This window comes from Anastrepha ludens, chromosome 4, assembly GCF_028408465.1.
Source record: "Anastrepha ludens isolate Willacy chromosome 4, idAnaLude1.1, whole genome shotgun sequence".
In the NCBI taxonomy this organism is placed as follows: Eukaryota; Metazoa; Arthropoda; class Insecta; order Diptera; family Tephritidae; genus Anastrepha; species Anastrepha ludens.
In genome coordinates this window covers 14046470-14070843 of record NC_071500.1, presented here as the reverse complement: position 1 = coordinate 14070843, position 24374 = coordinate 14046470, and the positions used below count along the sequence as shown (strand labels likewise).

The 24374-nt window shown below is 34.5% G+C and overlaps 1 protein-coding gene across 5 annotated transcripts in view; it reads left to right on the top strand.

Annotated features, from left to right (window-relative positions):
- Positions 1 to 23956, top strand: part of LOC128861531 (uncharacterized) — a 122840-nt gene extending 98884 nt beyond the window's left edge. For 4 of the 5 annotated variants that reach the window (XM_054099729.1, XM_054099726.1, XM_054099728.1 and 1 more), the window contains 5 exons: positions 11581 to 11699; positions 11773 to 11910; positions 13140 to 13695; positions 13772 to 14670; positions 14732 to 15925. In XM_054099729.1, coding sequence (XP_053955704.1) covers positions 11581 to 11699; positions 11773 to 11910; positions 13140 to 13695; positions 13772 to 14670; positions 14732 to 15082 — 2063 coding nt within the window. In that variant the 3' untranslated portion in view covers positions 15083 to 15925. Of the gene's footprint in view, positions 1 to 11580; positions 11700 to 11772; positions 11911 to 13139; positions 13696 to 13771; positions 14671 to 14731; positions 15926 to 21780 lie in introns of those variants that run through there. The other variant, XR_008454385.1, reaches the window with a different exon arrangement.
- Positions 23957 to 24374: the final 418 nt, after the last annotated feature.

Genomic DNA, 24374 nt, shown 5'->3' with positions numbered 1-24374 from the left:
CAATTCAAGATAGTCCATCCAAATGCCAGCAGCTGACAATTAAATAACTCCTGTGTTTGTATTTGTTTTCTTCATTTATGCACAACGAAAAGGTAATAAATCAATAAAATAGTTAAAGTTGTCATCATCGAATGGTGGGAACCAACGCTCGTCGAAAATTCGGTTTATTTCTGTATTCAATATTTATTCAAGCACGCTTGAATCATCAGCGTTTACTCAGGAATTACTCTAAATTTGGAATATGAGTTCACTCACGTGAGTAATGCATATGTACCAAGAATGATAGCAGCAAGATTGCGCCCATCGCGTGACCTCACATTGGCCGAGTTGCGCAGTGCTGCCAACCATTTGCACTTCGCTATAAATTTAGTGCTTTTTTATACCGAAAATGCGAAAATTTTTAAGTTTGGTTTTTGTTTCTTTGGTTTTTATTTAAAGCTATCGACACTGTAAGTTAAAAAGAAAACAATTCTATTAATAAACAAAAGGAGGTTAAAAAAGGTCAGTCTGAGAAGATTTTAGTGCTAATGAAAATTTGTTGATTCTTGTAGAATTTGATATTTTGAAAGTGCAAATTTAATTTTTTGCTGCTTTTGGGATTACGCAAACATATTAGATCTTTTTTTCTCAGCTCTTCTTAACATTGAAAACCTTTTCACACATTTTAAAAAGGGTTTGAGTTTACTGAATGCGAATTAAAACTATAAAGGTGTAATCGTTTCTTCCGGCCATCAATCCTTAGTGGGACATAGGGCATAAAGAGGTGTATTCATCGTAAAAATAGGCAATAAAATACCAGAAAATACTGAAAAAACAATAACGACATTTTTACAAAAAGAGTACCTTACCTTTTTACATAATCTCAAATATAGCAAAAAAGTCGTGCCCTTAACAAACGAGTTTCGCTAAACAAAAAAAATTGTACATAAGCATAGCACATTTATTAAAAACAAACGCACATTCTAAAGACAATTTATCACGCATACGAAGTTCTTTAAGTAATTCAATAAAAATTTGGTATTTTATTTTATTTAAATGGGCATTTTAGTGCGTTTTTATATCCAAAGCTAGGCAACACTGCAGTAGCGAGAGAGAGATTTGACTGCTGAAAGCAGAAGAACACCAACAACAACTGCAATCGCGGGCAATGCGACCAGATGTTAAATAAAGTAAAGCTAAATAAAACTGAGTGAATTATTGAACTAATTTAAAAAAAATATATATATTTTACAAAACTATAAACATTAAATTTTAATTAGAACAGGCTAGAAAAATGTCATCAAGAAAGAACGTTAAACTCCGAGACTAAATGACAAAAAAAAAAATGCTAAATCAAGTTACGAAAATGGTAATCTGGCAAACGACGTCACTCATTGTCACATTCGTTGAGTGCAAAGTAACGGTACCACGATAGGCGCCATCTCGTTCTTTCCAGACAACTAAGTTCTAGTAAGACAACTAAAGTTCTAGTAGTTGCTTACTGACGTTCCTAGGGTTGCCTCGATCGATGTGAAAATGCGTATTCGGCACTGATTTTCTGTATTTGAACTTAACTCGAAAAGTTAAGAAAATTCCATTATGAAACTTGCTGGGAATGCAGAACTTAGCCTCAGCTATTATTAAAAAAATAATAATATAATAATAATAAAAAATAAATATTAAATGCATGGAGATTGTTTTTCAAGAGCTCCCGAGACACAAGACTCCATAAATTTGTCCAAAGTGTGTGCTAAAAAACTTTGTGAACTATTAAGCTGAAATAAATAAACACGCAAGCGAGCGCACCCAGAAGCTCAAGTAACACTCCCTCAATCTTTCTCTCTCTCTCTCTCTCTCTCTCTCTCTCTCTGTTCGCCAACTCTTCCTTAGCTAATCATTTCTTTCATTTAATTTGTGTTTCGTGCCGTTTAAAGCTTAACTAGAATTTCTCAAGTACTTTCAAGTGGCCCATATACTAGTTGAGCGCTTTCCACCCAAACCCTTTTATATCAGTGCAAGTGGAATTTTTTGTGTTGTTGCTTTCCGCGTAATTCACTCAATTACCTAGTATTTTTTTGCAGGTCGAATGCAAAGACACAGAACAACACTCCGCCGTCTTGCAAGGCCAACCTGAAGATCACATTACGAATTCGTACTACAACAAAGGGTACAAAAGTAATTCTTACATTGGAATTCGGTGATTGAGGTGCTTGGTTGTGGTGGAGCGTAAACTGCGGAGATGATAATCGGTGGAGTTTTCAGTCTAGGTTTAACTCTTAATCGTTACATGCTATATAGAACGTGAATGCGTAGAATCTTTGTGCTTGAAGACGGTACTTCTTCTTTTCCAAACCACTTTTATATAGACTGAAGTGGAGTGCCGCATGGCGCGTAACAGGCAAAATCGTCATCGGCAGCCTTTGAATGCCAGCTTTCATCTATATTGGCAATATTGGTTGATTATTTGCTAACACTGCAACTGTCTGTTGAGGTCAAATACTTAGGGGTAATCCTGGAAAGTAAGCTGACCCGGAAGACGCACGTCGAGCGGAAGGTCTTGCGAACACTAAAAGTCTGCTGGCTGTGTAAGAGAACCTACGGCAAGGCATGGGGTCCAAGGCCGGCAATAGTACACTGGTTGTATGTATTTCAACCTGACTAGACCCATTATTAGATACGCCTCTGTAGTCTGGTGGAAGGCTGCTTAATTATGGTGAATTCCAGAGTAAAACCTCTAATCACATTTACAGAGAAGTGTGTGGTCGGGTATCACGATGACGATTCTTTTAATGCCATCCTGAACAGATTCAAGTTAAACGGAGCCTGAGAGAAATGAAGAAAACACTGGCCACTGTCAGATATGCCACCAGTTGTCGGAGCAATGCACACTGTTCTCGATGTCAGCGTACAATCGGGTGCCTTACGATAGCTTCGGTCAGAAGTAGGATGTCTTGATCCCAGATAGAGATCAATGCTTAAGTCCATAGAGCCTATTAACGGGAATTCAACACACTTTGTACACCCTTCCTACAACGATGGATCCAAATCTAGGGATGGTAGCGGATCTGGATGGTACTTAGAGGAAGACACTAATGACACCTACGCTACAAGACGTAGCCATGTGTCTTTAACGGAAATCTATGCCATCTTGAATGTATCCTACTGACTAATTGGGATGAAGTGGCGGGGTAGTAGTATTGGAGTTTGTAGTGACAGTCAAACTGCACTAACAACTCTTGCTAACTCATGCTGTGCTTCGAAGTTGGTCGGTGAATGTTAGACAAAACTGGGTGCCTGGCCATTGTGGTTCTACAAGGAACGAGTTGTCTGATAAACTGGCTAATGAAGGCTCTGCAAGCATGCCACTAGGCCCTGCACCCTTTCTATGTGTCAATTCTGCATTGATTCAACTGTGTATTGACGAATTCCTGACGTCTTCACATAGATGACGTTGGTCGGAATTGGACTACTGCAGAGTAGCCAAGAGGTTTGTGAAAGAACCAAACAGGAAAGTAACGATTTTTCTCCCAAAAATTTGGTAGAAAGGACCTGAGAGTACTGGTTGGTGTGATCACAGGGCATAACGGCTATGGTCAGCATGTGGCTACCATGGGAATCATTGGCGTCCTCATTATGCCTATCCTGCCTTGAAGAACACTTGCTCTGAAGCTATTGCTCATAGGTTGCTATGCACAGAGCTTCCTCATAGTCAAATGCTCAAGCAATATAAAGCCAAAACATGCTTTTGATATCTTGACGATGTCAACTGACTCATGCAACTTACTTTTCGATCATTCAAAACGATTTTGTGGTTTTTTTTGTTTTTTTTTTAAGTTTTCTGGTTACCGCCTCATTTGGACGTCCACTGTGTTGCGCATCATCGGTGTCTCTACGACCACGCTTGGAGTCAGCAAACCATCATTTTATTGATGTTGCTGATGGAGCGGAGTCGCCATAACACTTTTCAAGCCTTTACTTCGCTTGAGCGGGATTTTTTCCCCATTTTTTCCCCAGCAAGAAGCAGTGTAAAATTAAAACACGAAATTCTTTCTGATCCATTATTTTGAAAATAGCAAAAGTGTCGTCACTCTTAACCAAATAACTCACGAACTAATGAATAGAATATCATGAGATTTCAACAGCTGTCTTTTTAAGGTTAGTACTAACTGAAAACGAGGTGAATGCAGTAAAACTAGTGCCGTCTATGTGTTAGGCTCGGGACTTTCCCGCCCATGTGCTACGTAATGAAGATGCTGCGCATTTACAGCACTACTCCTTTTGTGTTTACGTAATGTGAAAATGTCATTGGACACAGTAGTTCATGAGTTGTACTTAAAAATGTCATCTAAAAATATATAAAATCAAGGATTAAAAAACAACATCACAAAAAAAAAAAAAATCAAAAATTCCAATTACTTTGTTTCGCAATCGTTGCGCTTCTTCTCGAATACATTGCATATTTAATTGTTTTCGCCAAGGTAAACCTACCTACGTATGTGTGCCCATATGTTCTTTGCAATCATTCAAATTTTAGAAATTATTCCCGCATTGCAAATGCCTTTATAGACTGTTTTCTTGTAATTACGTAAACGAAGCGCACTCGATTTGCATAAAAATACTCGCATTTGCATGAAATTGTGCACAAACAAGCACATTGATACAATCACACACACACAATCACGTACCCACACATACACGCATAAGCCAATAATTCATTTTGTCTTTTCTACTGGTGCCGCGCCGCCACCAAAGGCAAATACATAATACAAAAAGTTTCTTAAATAACAGTAGAATCGCCAAGAAACCAATTGAGTTCCTCAAAGGCAGCGCCGCCGCGCATATGCAATTGATGCCTAAGTGACAACTTAAAATACAAATAATAAATATTTACATATGCAAAGAGCCATCACCAAAGCAAATACGTACACGAACACACAAATAGGGCTCATCGTACACAACCAGCCCAACCTCAGCCGCACGGCTCCACAACGAACTAAGCCACTCAACGGCGCAGCGAGGCATGCGGCAATCGCTTGTGCAATAAGCCTCCCCACGTAATATTCATTGCAGCAGCAGCAATCCGATAGGCGGTTGGGCGGCAAGCGACCCGAAGGGCCACATTGGTTGCGCGCAATTGGCAAATGGCAATTGGCAATTGCTGTGCTGTAAATGCTGGCAATGGGTGGCGCTAACAAACAACAACATCAACAACAGCAATACCGAAATAAACGAAATACAAAACAATTATAGGAAAACAAGCGCTGTGGCATCCACAATAACAATGGACGTTGTCGACGTCATGCTGATCGCTGATTGCGCCAATTTGCAAATTCGCACACCCGCATCCAAGAGGCGCGCGCACACGCGGCCGCTTGATAGCAAGCAAAATGTAATGCAAATAACAACGCAATACATAAGTAATAGTTTACAAAAAAAACAAAAAACAAAAACAAAAAAAAAAGTAGCGAAAAAATAAAATTAAATGCAAATTTTACCTTAGCAAATGTCGCCTGTTGCAACATCGCGCGCCTTTGCCACATCACTCGCCTTTGCCAACGTTGCATTGCGGCATACAATATTTATTTTGTATCTGACGGCGCATGCCGTACGCCGCACGCCGCGCTCCCCTCGCTAAGTTGTATTAAATGGCGCGTGGACAGGCATAAATTTGAATATTTTCTAAGGCGCTGCCGCGGCAAGAGGCGCATATGAGCGCCTTAATTGTTTACGTTTACAACAAATTTGTCTATGATTAGTGTAATAAGTGCGAAATGGATTATGTCAATATAATATTTCGTAAGCATAAGTACCCATGTGTACCCCAGTGTGGCCTCGGTATCATTATTTTTCTTGCTTGTTTTTCCTCGACATTTTGCGGCTGCTCGCATTTTTGTTGGCAGCGCGTCAAGCGGGCGAAGGCGCACACCTCATCTCGCGCACGGCGTGGCATATTCGGTTTCAGCCATTCAAATATTGACAGCACATAAGTATTTTTCTGCAATATAGTCATAAGCGTTGGGCATTCACTTGGCGATTTGAGTGCGTGTGTGTGTGTGTGTGTGAGTGCGTAGGACTGTCATATTTGGCTAGTTCAAGCACTGCAGGGAAAAGCCAAGCGAGTATTAGAAACATTCTAGTTCAGATACTGGTATTTAAGGGGAGAAATCATGCTAGTTCGTTAATGTCTAGAATGGTGCCAGTAGCAAAAAGGTCAATTTGCCACAAAATGGTTGATTGTTTCTTTAGATAAGAAGACTTGAGACTCGTCTGTGGATACATTAAGGCATCGCCGTTGTTTGAAGGATTATGCAGAAGAATATTCTCTATCGAGGTCCATCAAATACAAGCGAAAATTATTTAATATTTGCATGAAATTTATGCACTTTATATTTATCGTCGCCCCACAAGTCAGTAAGATTAGGGGAGCGGATTTATTACGTTGTTGCATTAGCTCAGTTTAAGCTTTTACGCGTCAAAAGGAATATATAATTATTTCACACCATTTCCATAGTAATTATTTCATTATTCATTACATATCAATATATTTAATATTAACTATTTTGTCACAACTAAGGGGTACCGGTGGTCTAAAGCTCGAAAATTGAGCATACTGTTTTTTACAATAAAAAAAAATGAAAAACGATTTTTAATTTTTTATGCTTTTTATTTGACTTCTTTTACATACAAAAATGAAAAAAAAAAAGTTTTAATTAATTTTTAATTTAAAAAAACGGCGCTGAAGTTGACCCTGCCGCAAAATTGGACCTGGACGGCGTGATCCATTCTGGCTCTTCTATTTATCTGAAACACAAAAACCAAAAAGATTATTTATCAGTATGACTGCAGCTATGTCGCGCACTCTAATAAAAAAAAAAATTACAAAATGCTGCGGTTTTGAACTTGACATTCTAAAATTGGGGTTCTTTTTCAGTGCTTTAATACAAAAAAAATTAATAATAATTGAAATAATAATATAATTCTAGTGCGGGGGATTGCCATTGATGTTGTGAACTATATATAAAAAATTCAAACGATCCGGTTGAATAGTCTTTCTTTGGCAACACCAGGCCTAAAAAAGTAGTGAAATGAGACTTTTTTCAATTTCAAACGTTTATTAACAAAAAATGGTTACAAATTTAATCTTCAAAATAATAGCCATCGCTAGCGACACATTCTTCCCATCTCTCAGGTAATTTGTGGATGCTGCGCCAAAAAAATTGGCCGTCTTTAGCCGCAAACCAATTATCGAGCCATGTTTTGGCATCTTCGTGAGAATTGAAGCGCTGCTCGGAAAGTGCGTGGCCCATCGATGCAAACAAATGATAATCGGAAGTCGCCAAGTCTGGTGAGTAAGCCGCACGCACCAGCGGTTCCCAATCGTACGTCTCCACCAATTCCCGGGTCGCTCTTGTTCGATGTGGCGGTGCATTGTCAGCAAGAAAACTTACTTTGTGACGCAGATCGGCATATTCTGGGCGTTTTCGGTGTATAGCGCTGTTCAAATCGGCCAATTGTCGTTGGTAGCGTGCACCGTCAACTGTTTCACCTGGTTTTAATAGCTCGTACCAAATCATACCACGCTTATCCCAGAAAACACACAGCATTGCCTTGCGGCCGTAGCGATTTGGTTTGGCCGTTGTTTTTGGCTTGTGGCGGGGAGGACCATATGATCGTTTACTTTTAAGATTGGAGAAATACACCCGTTTTTCATCACCCGTAACGATTCGATGCAGAAAGACTACCTTTTGAACCGGGAGAGCAGCATTTCACAAGTGGTTTTTCGGTTCTCTTGCTGCTTTTCAGTCAGTTCATGCGGCACCCATCTTCCGACCTTTAAAATCATGCCCATGTCTTTCAAACGTTTGAAAATGGTTTTTTGTGTCATTCCCAACTGCTCTGCCCTCATTTCTTGCGTTTGACCATCATCTTCATCCAACAATGCTTGCAATTCGGCGTCCTCTAACTTTTTCGGTGGCCGGCCACGGTCCTCGTTCTCCACGCTAAAATCACCACTTCGGAATTTTTCAAACCACCTGAAGCACTGTGCTCCACTTAGAGCATGTCCACCATAAGCTTCTGTAAGCATTTGATGAGCTTGAGAAGCGTTTTTCTTCAGTTGATAACAGAAAATCAACGATGTCCGCAAATCGTAGTTTGAAGGCACGAAATTCGACATTTTTAAGAGCGACAAAATGCATTGCGGTAACAACGTAACAAACAATGAACTGAATACGGGTTGCCCATATTCGACGGATTTCGATGACTCTTTGGGCCCATTCCATGCAACGAGGCTTGTGCGCAGGCAACAATCTTTGCGTCAATTGAATCTTATACGGGAATAAATGCAAATCAATGCGGATAATTCGTTGTAAAGTGGTCCGAGCAATGCCCAACTGTTGAGAACGGTTTTGGGATGTCCTTGGCGACGTCTCAACTCTGGCCCGTACAAGAGCAATATTCTCATCCGATCGCCTTGCTCGGTTTTGATTTGGCCTCTTTGGATTAGAAAGAGCATCACCAGGTGAAAACCTTTCGTACAAACGTTTAATGGTGTTCTTAGAAGGCGCACTGTTCACATTATTTAATTTTTTTTACGCACGTTGAGTTTTCACAGTTGACTTCTTTTGTTGAATGTAAATTTCAACAATTTGGGAGCGCTCGCGTGGCGTTTACTGTTGGTAAAAGTATTCTTGGACTGACGCTTCCAACGCAGTATGTCATGGCAGGGTTGCCAGATGGGTCCGTCGAATATTGGCAACCCTGTATTGTTGACGAAAAAACAAGACATTTGGGAAGGTTTAAAAATGCTCCTAGCGACATCTATGGACTAATAGCTGAAAGTGTCATTTCATAGGTATATACCTGTAGTTTGCAGAAAAATCTTTAGAGCAACCGGACCCATAAAATATGAATCCGAAATTTAAATAGCATTAATTTTATTTATGTTTTGAAAGTGAATACCTTAAGTTCTTAAGTTTTATTTTTTTATTAATTTCTTTAAATAATTTTCTCTAATTTTTATAGGATACATTATACATATTTTTGCATACATTTTTAAACGTTTAACAAATTACAGTACCGGAAAGAGGTTTCATTTAATTTTAAGAAAACGCGAATTCTTTGCAAACTTTTAATATGAAATAGAATACCTTAAAAGCTTGGAATCGAATGAAGTGGATGTCTGTTTTGACATTTTATTCTAACTGGTCTAAAAGTGGTTCTTTTAGCAATATATCGGACCAGAATTTATTTGGTTGGTATGAAATGATTTTGCTGATGCATGACATTTTGTAGAACATCGAAATAATTTTTCTTTTTTTTTAATTTTTAAAAATTACTTGCTAATATGAAAAAAGGCAGAACACAAACTGACTGAGCTGAAAAGTGAACTGATAGTATTTTTCCCTGCAGGGACAGCACAAAGTAGCGCAGTGTGCGTGCCGTTTGTGTGGAAAACCGTGTGTTTGCTTTTTTGACATTTCCACTTAAATTGGCCTTAATTAAATCATTATCGTGGCATTTTCGTTAAAAGTGATGCGTTTTGGGGCTGCTCCAAAAAATAAATATTTAAATTTTTTATTTTTTTTTTCGTTCACTTTGGCATTAATTATTTATTTTATGAATTTAAGAAATTAAATACACAGAATTAATCATACAATTTTGTTTCTGAATAACTTTCTTACTAAAGAAAAACAAAATATTTGGGTGACGGCAATTTTTATTTTGATCTTTTGCTCCTTTGCTTGTCTGTTTATATATTGAAGCTGCCTGGTTGACAAATGTCAAATATGATTGACGTACGATACCATTTCTATAAATTATAAATCTTTCGATAGGGTGATTAATTAGGGCCACCTGATACCTTAAGTGGTCCTATATGACCGAAAACTATATCGTCATAAAATCATTTGCCAATGAAAGGAAAAAATCAGATTTTCCAAATTCTTATTTATTTGCAATTAAATTAAACAATAAAACACTTAAATTACTCTTGAAAGACATACCCTTACGTGTAAAATTTAAAGCGTTTGTTTAAAAAAACAATTATTTTCAGCTCAGTTAGGTTCAGTTGGGTATATCTGGTTGTTCCAAATAGATCGCACAAAGACCTCAAGAGTTCCTAATATTACCAGTGTTGTTGGTGTCGTGTTCAACATAGTTCGTGATTCTTGCCTTTGCGTGTTTTAATAAACAGTTTAAACTTTTCTCAGCAATTCCCTTCAAAGATGAAAAGTATGTACATCGATCCCAGGCAGTTGTAGCGAATTCTGCTTAGAGCAGAGCGGCGGAAAAAGAGGTGTTCTAACATACCTCTTTCTTCTTCGCGCAAGTAACAAGCGCCATTCTGGACCAATCCCATTTTAGCTGCGTGATATGGAGTGAGACAATGTCCCGTCAGTACTCCAACCAATATTTTACATTTTCTTATCTTGGGAGTGAGAGAATAAAGTTGGTTGTTTGCGTGCTGCAAAGTTCTAGCATTGTTTGGGCAATCCTATGGGGGGTCCAGGAGGCTGTGCTTCCAGAGTTAGTTCCTCGTCTAGTTCCGTTTTCAAAAGTGATAGTGAGGAATATATGTTCGACGTAGTCATCCTAGCCAAGCGTGAGCCTGCCTTAGCAATCTCGCCTACTCTCTCATTTTCTTATATTTATTCCCTTGAGCGCTGGTACCTAGCTGACTTAAAAAAATTACTCAGCTTAGTTAAAAAATTAAAAATAAAAAATCGCTTATTTTCTTATTCGAGAAAGCAATTATGCAAAGTATTAATTTCTTATATGTTCTCACACCAAAAACGTATATTTTTTAAGACTTTTTTTCATACTTCTTCCATATAGCAATAATTATTTGTTGTTTAAACTGAGTTCCAACGTAGGAATCGTATGCTCATTATTTGGCTTTAAGAATCAAGGATAAATTGAGGATTGCAAAGGATATACCAGGCATATACCTATGAAATGAGACTCTCCGCTATTATTCCATAGATGTCGCTAGGAGTATTTTTAAACCTTCCCAAATGTCTTGTTTTGTCGTCTGTCATCTATCAACAATATTCAGTTCATTGTTTGTTACGTTTCATACAACAATGCATTTTTGTCGCTCTTAAAAATGTCGAATTTCGTGCCAATTTTTTTGGCGCGGCATCCACAAATTGCTTGAGAGATGGGAAAAATGTGTCGCTAGTGATGGCTAATATTTTGAAGATTAAATTTGTAACCATTTTTTGTTGATAAACGTTTGAAATTGAACAAAAAAATCTCATTTCATAGGTATATACCAGGTTAAAAGTGAAAAAATAGAAATTGAAAAAAAGTCTCATTTCATAGGTATATACCTGGTAATATGCAGATATGGTTAAAAGTGAAAAATTAGAATGCCTTAAATTAGCGCATTTGTCGAAGTTGCCGGCGTGCATTGGATATTTTTTATTTAAATTTAAAATTTTAATTTAAAAAATTTCAAAAAAAAAAAAAAAAAAATATTAAAAAATTATTAAAAAATCTCTGAGCACTTCAACTGTTCCTTCCAATACCAAGTTTACAAAATTTCTCCTTTCCAATAATGCACTTACTAACTTCTTTCTTTTCCTCTGCTCTTTCCAGCGCCCGCAAATTTCAAGAGTTTACTGCTTCGTGCCGAAGTCCTACGCAAACTAAATCATTTCCAAAGTTCGTTGGCCGACGTTGAGAACTCGTTGAAGACGCGCTATACCTCAGCGAAGGTAATGCACAAAATGAGTACTGTGTTGGCGTTTTTATTGACGTATTTTTCTTTTTTTTTCTTTCTTCTTGTAGGCCCACTACCTACGTGCGCTGGCCCTGTGCGATCTTGGCCGTTGCGATGAGGCACTCTACGACAACTGCTTAGCCATCAGTCTCGATAAGGATGCACAGCTCACCAGCTCGGAGCTATTTCAACATGATCTCGCAAAGGTAAGACAGGAGAGGGTTTTGAAGAAATGGAAAGATTATGGGAAGATGAAGTTTCGTGAGAAAATTCTGCATATTTACATGGATGGAAGTGCAAAATTCTGGCTGTGTCAGGTGGAATGTAGTACAAAAATGTGCAATGCACTTAACTTATATTGGAATTCGAGAAGCGTGAGATCTTTTATGAAAATTATAAATAAATAAGTAAAAAATAATTTAAAAAAAATTAAAAAAATATATATATTTCAAAAAATTCAGTCTAGAATTCTGTGAATTTTCAAGCCGTCAATAAAAGTTTTTATAATGAAGCAAGCCGCATTTATTAAAGCTGGTGGCACTAGATCAACAACAATATTTTTGTACTTTTTATTGTCAAAGAAAAGTATTGACAAAGTAGAAAACAAAAAATGAATTCGGCGTGTTTCACTCTGACGGCTGACAGCCACATGAACATGGCGAAAGAAAAAACATAAACCGGCTGATTTACCTATACCCCATTCAATAGATTCGCCTTGTATCGAAGGGGAAGCATAGAAGTATGCATCATCTTCAAATAAGGCGTATTGCACTAACGAATATGCCAATCAAAATATTTACTCAGAAAATATATACATTGCAGCCATAATAGGGCGGATCGATTTAAAAATCGCTCATTGCTCTGTGAAAATCGTATTCTAGGGATCCAAATAAGAAACTTTGCCGAAGGAACCATGCCTCTAAAACGAATTCTGATGTCCTCCAATTTTGGTCGAACGAAAAATCCCACTTTGACCCATTTAGAGTGCTCCAATCGAGTCCAAATGTATGACCGACCCCCACTAACTTTGGACGGCCGATCCACCCATGCCAGTGGCACACCCCCTGGAACTCCCCTGGGGGGTTCCCCATACAATCATTTCAAAATATCACCATTTTTGGCCTTTACATGAGAAAAGAAACTAAAAATTTCGATTTTAGAATATGATTTTCACAAAGCAATGGGCGATTTTTTTGCCTCCCCACAAAAGACACTAAAATTTCGACCCAAATTGGGAGACATCCGAATTCGTTTTAGAGGTATAGTTCCTTCGGCAAAGTTTCTTATTTTGATCCCTAGAATATGATTTTCACAGAGCAATGGGCGATTTTTTTGCCTTCCCACAAATCGACCCGGCCTAATACATATGTAACTGTACACCCCACTTCCCTTCTCTTCATATTATATGTAACTAATCTATTATCTACTTTTGCAGAATTTGCAGAAACTTCTCGCCCAAACTCCAAAAAGTAAATCGCTGCTTCAGCGTACCTTCAGCTCAGGCGCCACCACTGCCTCAGTCCCCTACAAACTGCTTGCGGCAGAACAACACCTGCGCCGACGCAAACAAATCGCTTTGCTCAGCAATGCCAACGGCGATCATCTGAGTTCATTCGATGACGAATTTATACCGTACGACAGTAAATGTGATATTATCGCCGATAGCGACTATTTGACCGCAATGGATGCTACCATCGCTGGCGGTGGTGTTGTTGATGATGACGGTCGCAGTGGCGCTAACATTTCCGAGTATATTTCGGGCATCGGTGGCACGCTCTTGGACAAGCGTTTCTCGATTTATTCGGGTATGGAGAAACAATTCGATACTGAGTTGCGGCGACAGGCATCACGCAAGCATTTCCGCCGGAAATGGTCGAAGAAAGAAACGGAATTGGTGCCCACACTAAGCGCGACACTGGAGGAGATGCACTACAGCGCGCTCTTTCGTAATACCTTGGATAGGGTGCAGCAGGAGCTACAGCGGCTGAAAAGTAAGTATTTGCCAACTGGTCCAGCTGAAAATCGTGTTTAACTAAATTGCTTCTCTCTCTCCACGTATTTTGATAGAGCTCGATTTGGCAAATGGTACGCCACAGAAGCAACTGTTGCAAGTGCCAGCCGGACTGGTGGATGCCAGTGATTTTGATTGTGTGCTGTGTTGCCGCACGTTCTGGAAGCCGGTGGTGACGCCATGCGGTCACACCTACTGCCGGGTATGCTTGGATCGTTGCATGGATTACACCTCCTCGTGTCCATTGTGCATGTCGCCACTTGTGGAACCAAATGTTAATACCATGTATCAGGGCTCATCCTCGCCTGTTCCCTTCATTGTGGCCAAGCGGCCAGTGACCCAATTTCTTGAAGCCGCAATGAAACGATTCATTCCAGAACACTACGAGAAACGTTTCCGACAGGAGATCGATTTGGAGCCATCGGTGCCGGTCTTCATTTGCACCACCGCTTTTCCGTATGTACCCTGCCCGCTGTTTGTCTACGAGCCACGCTACCGGCTAATGGTGCGACGCGCTGTCGAATCGGGTGAGAAGCAATTCGGCATAGTGCAGCCGAATAGCGGTAAATCGCGCTACTTTGATGTCGGCACAATGCTCGACATACGTGACTGTGTGTTGCTCGGCGACGGTTGTTCGATACTTAGTACGGTGGGCTGTAAACGTTTCAAGATTTTGGCGCGCAACGAGAAGGACGGCTATGAAACAGCTAAAGTGGAGTACATCTATGACGAGACGATACCCGATGAGATGGTGAAGGTGGTGAACAACATGCACGCAATCGTTTTGGCGAAAGCGATCGAATGGTTCGAGAGCCTCAGCACCGAACTGAAGCAGGAGATATTGCAAAGCCTAGGCGAAATGCCGGGAGTGGAAGAGAACTGGGAGACAATTGCCGATGGGCCGGCGTGGGCTTGGTGGATCATTGCGTTGTTGCCGCTCAATCAACAACTAAAGGTAAACACTTCCCATTTGTGCACGCTCATACAAATATTAATATTTCATTTTTGTTCCACAGGTTGACATTCTCGCGACGACTTCGCTGGAGAAACGGCTGCGCGCCATCGAGAAGACGCTCGACTACATGTCAGGCACACTGCGGCGCACGCAGCAGCACGATTGCAGTGTTGTGGTAGCGCAACAACAGCAACAACAACAACAGCAACAGCAGCAACAATTACAGCAAGAACAGCAGGAGGAGTGCGACAATGAACTGCCGCAAAGCGATGAATGCTGTCAACGTGCAACGGCGAATGCGCTGCGTACCGTCAACGGAGAGCCGCACCATCATCACCATCACCACCATCATCATCACCACCACCATCACCATCATCATGCGAGTGGCAGTGAACAACAGTTGTTGCTGTAGTGTTGTGGTAGCGGGGCAAGACTGTCAAGGGAAGAGAATGTAAATGGCGTGAAGAGTGGAAATAATGGAAATAGGAAAATCAAACGAAAAAGCAAACGGAAATTGTGAGAAGTGAAGAGTGAACAGTGAACAGTGGAGAGTGAGTGATGAACAGTAAAGCGTTAAAGCCGCAGAAAGTCAACCAACAAATACCAAAAGCTTTAAAACATTTCAAAAATGAATTAATTAAATAAACTTAACTAAAAATCACCAAAAATGAAAATTGCGCATTGCGCATGCGTAAACCTCTGCGTAGCACACACCAACTGACGCACCTAAAACACATTTGAACACTTGCTGCATTTTGCAGTCTCCAAAAACTATATGGCAACACCATAATAATGCCACATTTAGATTTAGTTTTCCTAATTTATATTTGTCTAACACTTCTGTATATGCAAAGAGGTGCAAACGTCGTAGGTATAACAAAGAAATTAGTCTATAAAAATGTATGTGTAATGTTTGTGTGGGCAGTTTTAGAAATTTAATGTAATTAATTATCGTAATTGTCTTATACCAATAAAAAAAATGAGGGAATTTATCAAAGCATACAAACTAAGTAAGCAAAAGTTAAACGAAAATATTTAATGTAATAGCAAACCGTGAATTGAGAACCACATGCATGCGTGCATACCAACATTGGATAAATTTTAATACGAAAAAACTAAAACATAACTGTTTAGATGCCAAAAATAGCGAAAAGTGAATATTTCCAATAATGGATGTTGCAAATATTAGAGTAGCAATTCGATGTGTGATTGTATTGTGTAGAGTAGAAATTCTATGCGAAAATTTCGAGATATAGTGGTATATAAACTAATGTAGTTTCGATGTTAAACACCAGAATAAAATACAAAAAACTATTAAAAGAGCTAAGTTGACAAAAAAACACAAAAAAAAAAAAAAAATTAATAAGGCACGGTTTTTTGGCCATTAAAGGGTTATTGTTATTGTAGCAGCATAAACATTCCCCATACTTACATATGGGGAATGCTGCTGGAGTGACAGTCCTTGGCCGGCTATAAGTCCGGGTCGTTTTGGTAACGTAGAACCGACTAACGTGGAAATTAAAGAGAGTTCTTCGCTGTATGCAAATGAGTGCCTACTTTTGAAGCTAATTACGAAATAGAAAGAAAATGCGACATTTATGAATTGTTGTAATTTTTCTCGTTTTTTGTGGTAAGCAATTGGCGGCCGCCGTAGCCGAATGGGTTGGTGCGTGACTACCATTCGGAATTAAGAAAAACATTTTTGTGATAGCGGTCGCCTCTCGGCAGGCAATGGCGAGCCTCCGCGTTTATTTCTGCCATGAAAAAGCTCCTCATAAAAAATATCTGCCGTTCGGAGTCGGCTTGAAACTGTAGGTCCCTTCATTTGTGGAACAACATCAAGACACACGCACACCACTTATAGGAGGAGGAGCTCGGCCAAACACCCAAAAAGGGTGTATGCGCCAATTATATATATTTATAATGGGCTGGGTACAAGAGAAACGCTGTAGCAGCAGCTATGCTACTGTTCAGCTCGCTCGAAAGCTAGACTATGCCACCTGGGTGCTCTCAATTTTGAGAGACTAGAATCTATCGCTGAACTGGAGCTTGAGTGACTGCTAAAATTCGCGAATAGTACGCGAGTGATGCATAAAAAAGGACACTGATCTGGGGTCGCTATGGACCAAGATAGTAGCTGCGTGACTTCGGCCAGCCGGTATAGCCTAATCTAACTTTTCGTTTTCGTTTTGACATAAATACATATTTATGTAGGTGCATACTCACATACGGATGTATTCCACTGAAATCCAAAAAAAAGAAGGTGATTGAGGAACTAAAATTGGCATTTTATTAACTTTTGTAAACATACACAGTTTTTCATACGCAAAAAATATTGAAATATTTAATTTTTGCATTCAGCGAAAAACTAAAAATTCCAACATTCAGCGCAAATCGTTGAGCCAAAATTGTGGCCACTACACGCTAATGATTTAAGCAGCAACTAACGAATGCTAAATACAAAAATCGGCCACTATAACTAATAACGAGAATTTCAAAAAATCGGTATATTTATTAATTGAAAAAAAAAAAAAAAAAAAATAGAAAATAAATGGCAACATTTAAATAAAATACGAATCCACTATTTTCTATACTTACTCAACAGAAAATAATATGAACAGCTAAATTTATGTAGATAGCGATTTTTTAATTAAAAAGTAACAAATTTGTGAGTATTTACATACCTGTGAACAATGCAACCCTGTATGTATGTTAGGTAGTAGTGATGAGATGTTTTTATCGTCGTGTAAACTAACAAAGTGTAACGTAGCAAAGGGAATATACCATAATAACAAAATACTTGTAAAAAGTGTAGTTTTGTGTACTTCTGAATTGAGCAGAAATTAGGAAGAAATATGTGAGCCCAAACATATTTACAAAAACCTGTATACATGTAGAGCAGCGCAAGAGAAAAACACAAATTAAGTAATTCCACTGATTTTCGCAAACATTCCGTAAATAAATTTTCTTTAAAAAGGCTGAAGAAAGTGGGCGAAGTGGTAGTGGTGGTGCAGAAAAAGATATAAAAAAATTTGTTTTGATGAAAAGCTATGAAAATTATTTAAAATTGTTTTTTTTTTCCATGCATATGATTTTAAAATTGTATGTATGTAATGCATTGCGCGTTTATGTGAATAGCTGTGATGACTAAAAATATGACTTCAGAAATATTGTTACTATGCAAAAATTTAAAAAAAGCTAAAGCTAAAAAAGTATGACTTGAAATATTTTGCAAAAAAAAAAATCAATTTTTGATAGAAAGTTATGAAACAATTTATAAAATATGACTTAAAATATTTTGCAAAAGTAAGCTAAATTTTTCGATACAAAGTTGTGAACAATTTTTTGAAAGTTTCTTTACTAATGCAATTTCTATGGCTACAAAAACTGATGACTTAAAATATTTTGACTTAAATATTTGACTTAAAAATTCGAAGATAAAGACGCCGATCCCATTACAACAAGTGTGTTAGAAATATTATAAAAAGAAAATTACAAAAAAAAAACTATTGTTTACAATTTTAATACTAATTTTCCACTATTTTATCTTTGGTAAAAAACCCATCTGAACTAAAAAAACGTTTGCTGATATGTCGAAAAAATTATCGGCATTAATAAATAGATTTGTATTGAAAAGTTTATACATTTTTTTAATATATTTTTTATTATTTTTTTTAAGCTTAAATCAAAGTATTTAGAAATATTAAATAAATGAAAACAAACGCAGTGTTTGCAACCGAGACTTTCGGTTGATTTATAAACTTACTTTTCAATTACATAGCCTTTAGAGATTAAAAAATTATGAATCATAGCATCAGAGAAAACATAAAAAATAATGAGAAAATTAAAAATTGCGAAAGTTAGTCAAAATGGAATTAACACTCACAAGTAATTATAAAAGAATTTTTTATAGAAAAGTTTATAAAATTTATTTTTTTATATTATTTTTTAATATTTTTTTTACATAATTTTTTAATATTTTTTTTTATTTTTATTTTTTTTTTTATTATTTTTTAATATTTTTTTATTTTTATTTTTTTTATTATTATTTTTTAATATTTTTTTAATTTTTATTTTTTTATTTTTATTTTTTATTTATATATTTTTTTTTTGGCTTAAATAACAATAGAAATTTATATGTATGAATAACAGACTCGGCGGCTTTCACATGAGTTATAAGATTATTTGTCAATTGCATTACCTTTGGTGATTAAAAAAAAGGGTGAACAGTGAACAGTGGAGAGTGAATGATGAACAGTAAAGCGTTAAAGCCGCAGAAAGTCAACCAACAAATACCAAAAGCTTTAAAACATTTCAGAAAAAAGATAAAAAAATATGAGAAAAATAAAAATTGCGAAGGTTAGTCAAAAGTGAATTATCACTCACAAGTAATAATGAAAGAAATTTGTATAGAAAAGTTTATAAAATTTATTTGTTTATAAGATTATTATTTTTTAATATTTTTTTTTATTTTTTTTATTATTTTTGAATATTTTTTTTATTATTTTTTTCATATTTTTTTATTTTTATTTTTTACAATTTTTTTTATTGTTTAAAAAAATTTTTTTTATATATATTTTTTGGCTTAAACAACAATAGAAATGTATATGTATGAATAACAGACTTGGCGGCTTTCAGATGAGTTATAAAATTATTTGTGAATTGCATTTTTAATGGTTAAAAAATCTTGACTTTCAAAAAACACAAAAAGAAAATATTTATGAGAAAACTAAAAATTTTGAAAATTAGTCTCTAACGAATTACCATTCACAAATAGTAACGAAATAATAAACAAATTTTAATTGAAATGTCTATAACATTTTTTTAATTTTTTTATTTTTCTATTTTTTTTTCTTTTGTTTTTAGTTTTTTATTTGAACTTAAAAACTTGTGCTGATATGCCGAAGAAAATATCGTTCGAAAATTAGAAGCATTAATAAAAAAGTTTTACGGAAAAGTATATACAATTAATTTGTTTTGTATATTTTTTTTATTATTATTTTTTTAAGCTTAAAGTTAGCTTAAGTTTAGAAAATTAAATAAAAAAGTTTATTATTTATTTATTTTTTTTTTTAACCTTAAATTGGGATAGAAATGTTTAATAAATAAAAACAACTGCAATACCAGCAACGGAGGCATTCGCCGGATTTATTTTTCTAACTATTTTTCAATTAAATTGCCTTTGGTGATTGAAAAATCATGACACTTAGAAAAAAACAAAAACAAAAATATGAGAAAATTACAAATTGCGAAGTTTAGTCAAAAGTGAATTACCGCGCACAAAAAATAATAAAATAATAAACAAATTTTTTATTGAAAATGAAAAAAAATTTTGTTTTAATAATTTTTTTTAATAATTTTTTTTTTAATATTCCTATTTCTTATTATTTTTTATTCTTTCTTATTTTTTTGTGATTAAAAAATCCTGAATTTCAGTAAAATATTTATTTTAAAGTTTTTTATATTTTTTTATTGTATTATTTTTGTTTTTATGTTTTTAATTTTTTTATATTTTTTAAGCGAAAATAATAATAGAATTTTTAAATAAATGAAAAGAAACGAGGCTCTCAGATGGGTTGTAAAATAATATCAATATTTTGTTTTTTTTTAAGCTAAAATTGCAATAGAAATAATAAATAAATAAAAACAAATGCAACACTAACAACGGCATGCCGGCGAATGCCGGATTTAAGAAACTTTTTTCCAATTGCATTATCTTTGGTGTTTAAAAAATCATGAAATTCAGTAAAAAAATAAAATAAAAAATTGTGTATTGAAGTTTATACATTTTTGTTATATATTTTTTTATTATATATTTTTTTATTATATATTTTTTTATTAGATATATATTTTTTTTTATGTATTTTTTTATTATATTTTTTTTTAATTTTTTTACATTTTTTGTATGTATTTTTAAATATTTTTTATATTTTTTAAGCTTAAATAATAATAGAATTTTTAAATAAATAAAAGGAAAAGGCGGGTTTCAGATGGGTTATAAAACTTTTTCTATCTTTGGTGTTTAAAAAATCATGACTTTCACTAAAAATATTAAAAATAAAATAATTTTTGTGTTGAAGTTTATACATTTTTTTTATATTTTTAAAATTTTTTTTTTATGTTTTTAAATTTGTTTATGCATTTTTTATTATATTTTTTTTAATATTTTTTTAAATTTTTTTTTTATTTTTTTTTATTTATTTTTTTATATTTTTTATATTTTTTAAGCTTAAATAATAATAGAATTTTTAAATAAATAAAGGGAAAAGACGGGTTTAAGATGGGTTATAAAACTTTTTTCCAATTGCATTATCTTTGGTGTGTAAAAAGTCATGAAGTTCAGTAAAAAAATAAAATTAAAAATTTTGTATTGAAGTTTATAAATTTTTTTATATATTTTTATTATATTTTGTTAATTTTTTAATATTTTTTTATGTATTTTTTTTTATTTTTTATTATATTTTTTTAGTTTTTTTAAACATTTTTTTTACGTATTTTTTTATATTTTTAAAGCTTAAATAATAATAGAATTTTGTAATAAATAAAAGGAAAAGGCGGCTTTCAGATGGGTTATAAAACTTTTTCTACCTTTGGTGTTTAAAAAATCACGACTTTCAGTAAAAAAATAAAAAATAAAGTTAAAAATTTTGTATTCAAGTTTACACATTTTTTTACATTTTTTACTATATATTTTTAAATTTTTTTTATGTATTTTTTTATATTTTTTAGTTTTCTTGTTATTTATTTTTTTATATTTTTTTATGTATTTTTTTATATTTTTTGTATTTTTTAAGCTTAAATAATAATATAATTTTTAAATAAATAAAAAGAAACGCGACTCTCAGATGGGTTATAAAACTTTTTTCCATTTGCATTATCTTTGGTGTTTAAAAAATCATGAATTTCAGTAAAAACAAAAACAATCTTATAAAAAAATAAAAAAATTCGAAAGTTAGTCACAAGTGAACCACTCGCACAGCTTTCTTCGGCTTTTCAAATACAAAATGAAGGTATTAAAAATTACAAAAATATCATTTTTATAGTACACACAATGATAACAGAAAAATGGTTTCGAACCATAGTTAAATTAACACCAATCTTGTTTTTAAGCAAACTCGATTTACATACATACAAACATGCATAGAAATAAAACAAAAAAATTGGAAAATTCATATCGAAAGTTGTAAGCCGAACGGCAATAGCTTTAAATCGAACTTACGAGTATTACGTAGCTGTTTAGAATTGGCGATATGGACAAAAGCAAAACACAAACACACAAAAAGAAATTCAAAAAGTTTAAGAGCTAAAAGAAATTTTCAAACTACAAAAGAAAACTAAACACAAAAAAAAGCGAAATACTTAAAATACCAAATGAAAAATGCGTTAAAAATTCAAAAGCGCATAAAACAATGCAAAACAAAAAAAAAACCTAAAATTAATAATTGAGCAAAAAAGAAAAAATAATTAAAAATAAAAAAATTAAAGTTATGTTAAAAGCAGCGAATGAGTCGAAGAAATCATATAATGCTGGAAATGTATGACAATCTCCAACTGAAACAAAAAGCGAAAATAAAAATGTAACAAAAAAGAAAAACAAAAACAGCAATTGCAACTCACAACAAATATTTAATTACACACAACAATTGCGAAATCGCAAATAAAAATCAAACTTGAAAAAAATGTATATAATTGTAAAAAAACTAGTTATTTTTTACTATTAAAAGAATGTGTGAAACCAGTATAATTAGATATTTTTAATACATTTAACACATACATACACACGTACTTGTATGTAGATAATAATTTTCTTCCTCTACAACAAACTTTGTAACAATAACTACTTTAAATGACTATCAATTACTTTTATAAAAAAACACCAGTTTTCAGGCTGCTAAAAAAGATTTTAGTAGATAAACGAAATTTTCCAAAATCAAATTTTGTAATTTTTCTATTTCGAATTTTTTTTTTTTTTGGTATTTCCACGCCCACAACAAACCACGAACACTGTGCAATTGAAAATAAGCTAAATTTAAAACAAAAAAAAAAATTCCCGTTAATATTTGAAAACTGCAAATTCTGGCCCATGCAAAAGTTTCAAGTTTGCCATTTGCGACTTTGGCAACTAAATCGCTCCAATTATCTGGCCACTTTTATTTTTAATTATTTTTTTTTGATTTGCGATTTGCTATTTATATGAATTCCTCTATCTGACGCCTAACTGTACAATTTCCTATAAATACATAGTAATAAGCGGTTTAAGTTTATTTCTGCTAGACGACGCCGGCATTACTCCTCCAGCTAATGCGAAGCTATGAAAGTCTGTATGTACTGTTCGGAGACAACCGGAACTCTGTTGCTGTAATTACATACATACACACAGACACCCAAGTTAGGTTCAGCAATTGTTAATTGCATTAGCAATTACCCACACATGCATATAGTATAAATATTAGTTGCTTTGCCGCAAAGTAAACTACAAACAAACAAACAATAACCAGTGAAGCTGTGAATAATTTAAGTTTAGTTATGCATATCTTAAGTTGTCTTCTATTAAGCTTCGAAGCATAATAATTTGTATAAGTAAAAGTAAGCGATTTAAATTAAAGCTTTGTAATGCTAATATCTATGGTAAATATGTATTTGTGCACTCATTTTCACTAGACACCAAAATTTTCTACATCTGCATTAAGCGCAAAATTTCTTATTCACTTTGTGCACTTTGAGCACTGTGTGCGTGTGTACGTGTATGCGTATGTTTTTGTAGTCTTAAAGCGATAATTCATCAAAAATATGTTTATTACTTAAAAGAAGTTTGTATTTGTAATTCTAAAATATATTCCTAATTGTAATCGTATTTGTATTTCTATTGCATTAACGCTTATATTTTTGTACAATTTCTGAAAGTAAATTAAAAAAAGATTGATTCTTGTTATCATACAAATGTACAAGTCTGTATGCAATAAAAGCAAAAAGCAAAAAACAAAAAAAAAAAAAGTAACAAAAAACACAAGAAAACAATTTAATCGCTATAACAGCAAACATAAAATGTAAAATGTTTCCTACACACTTTTTTACTTCACAACAATTTAATTTAATGATAAATGAAATAAATAAAATAATTATTCTCTATAAAAAATGTAAATCTTGGCTTTCACTTTGTTCAAGGGGCCTTAAGGGCGCCCAATAAAAAGGCGATACCCAAAGGCGCACAGCACAAATAGCAATTATTTACTTATTTTTATGAAATACAATTAAAAATAATTATCAGACACCAGTAAGACAAAGTAGTAATTAGTTAACAGCTTAGTTAACAGCCCCTAATCGCTTACCTTTGGCAGTTTGCTCTCCTTCTCACACGCGCGCACACAACCGCTATGGCTATGTTCAGAAACGCATTATAATGCGCAGTACTTGCAGCGCTGGCAGCACTGTCAATGTAACAATTCATGCAACTGATAGATTTGTTGAAACATTGCAAATAGATTCGTTGCATTTATGAACGCGCTGTGCAGTAAAATGGAATTGTTACTAAGTTTGGTCATGGACGATGTATGTGAGGAAAAAACCGATAGTCTTTTATTAAATTCAAGAAAAAAAAAAACTGTGTAAAGCCTCAAAGAAGGACATATCTTGTCAAAAGTTTAATATCAAAACGGAAAATACCCAAAAATAAGTCTTTTTTTGAAACAATAAAATCGTGTTTC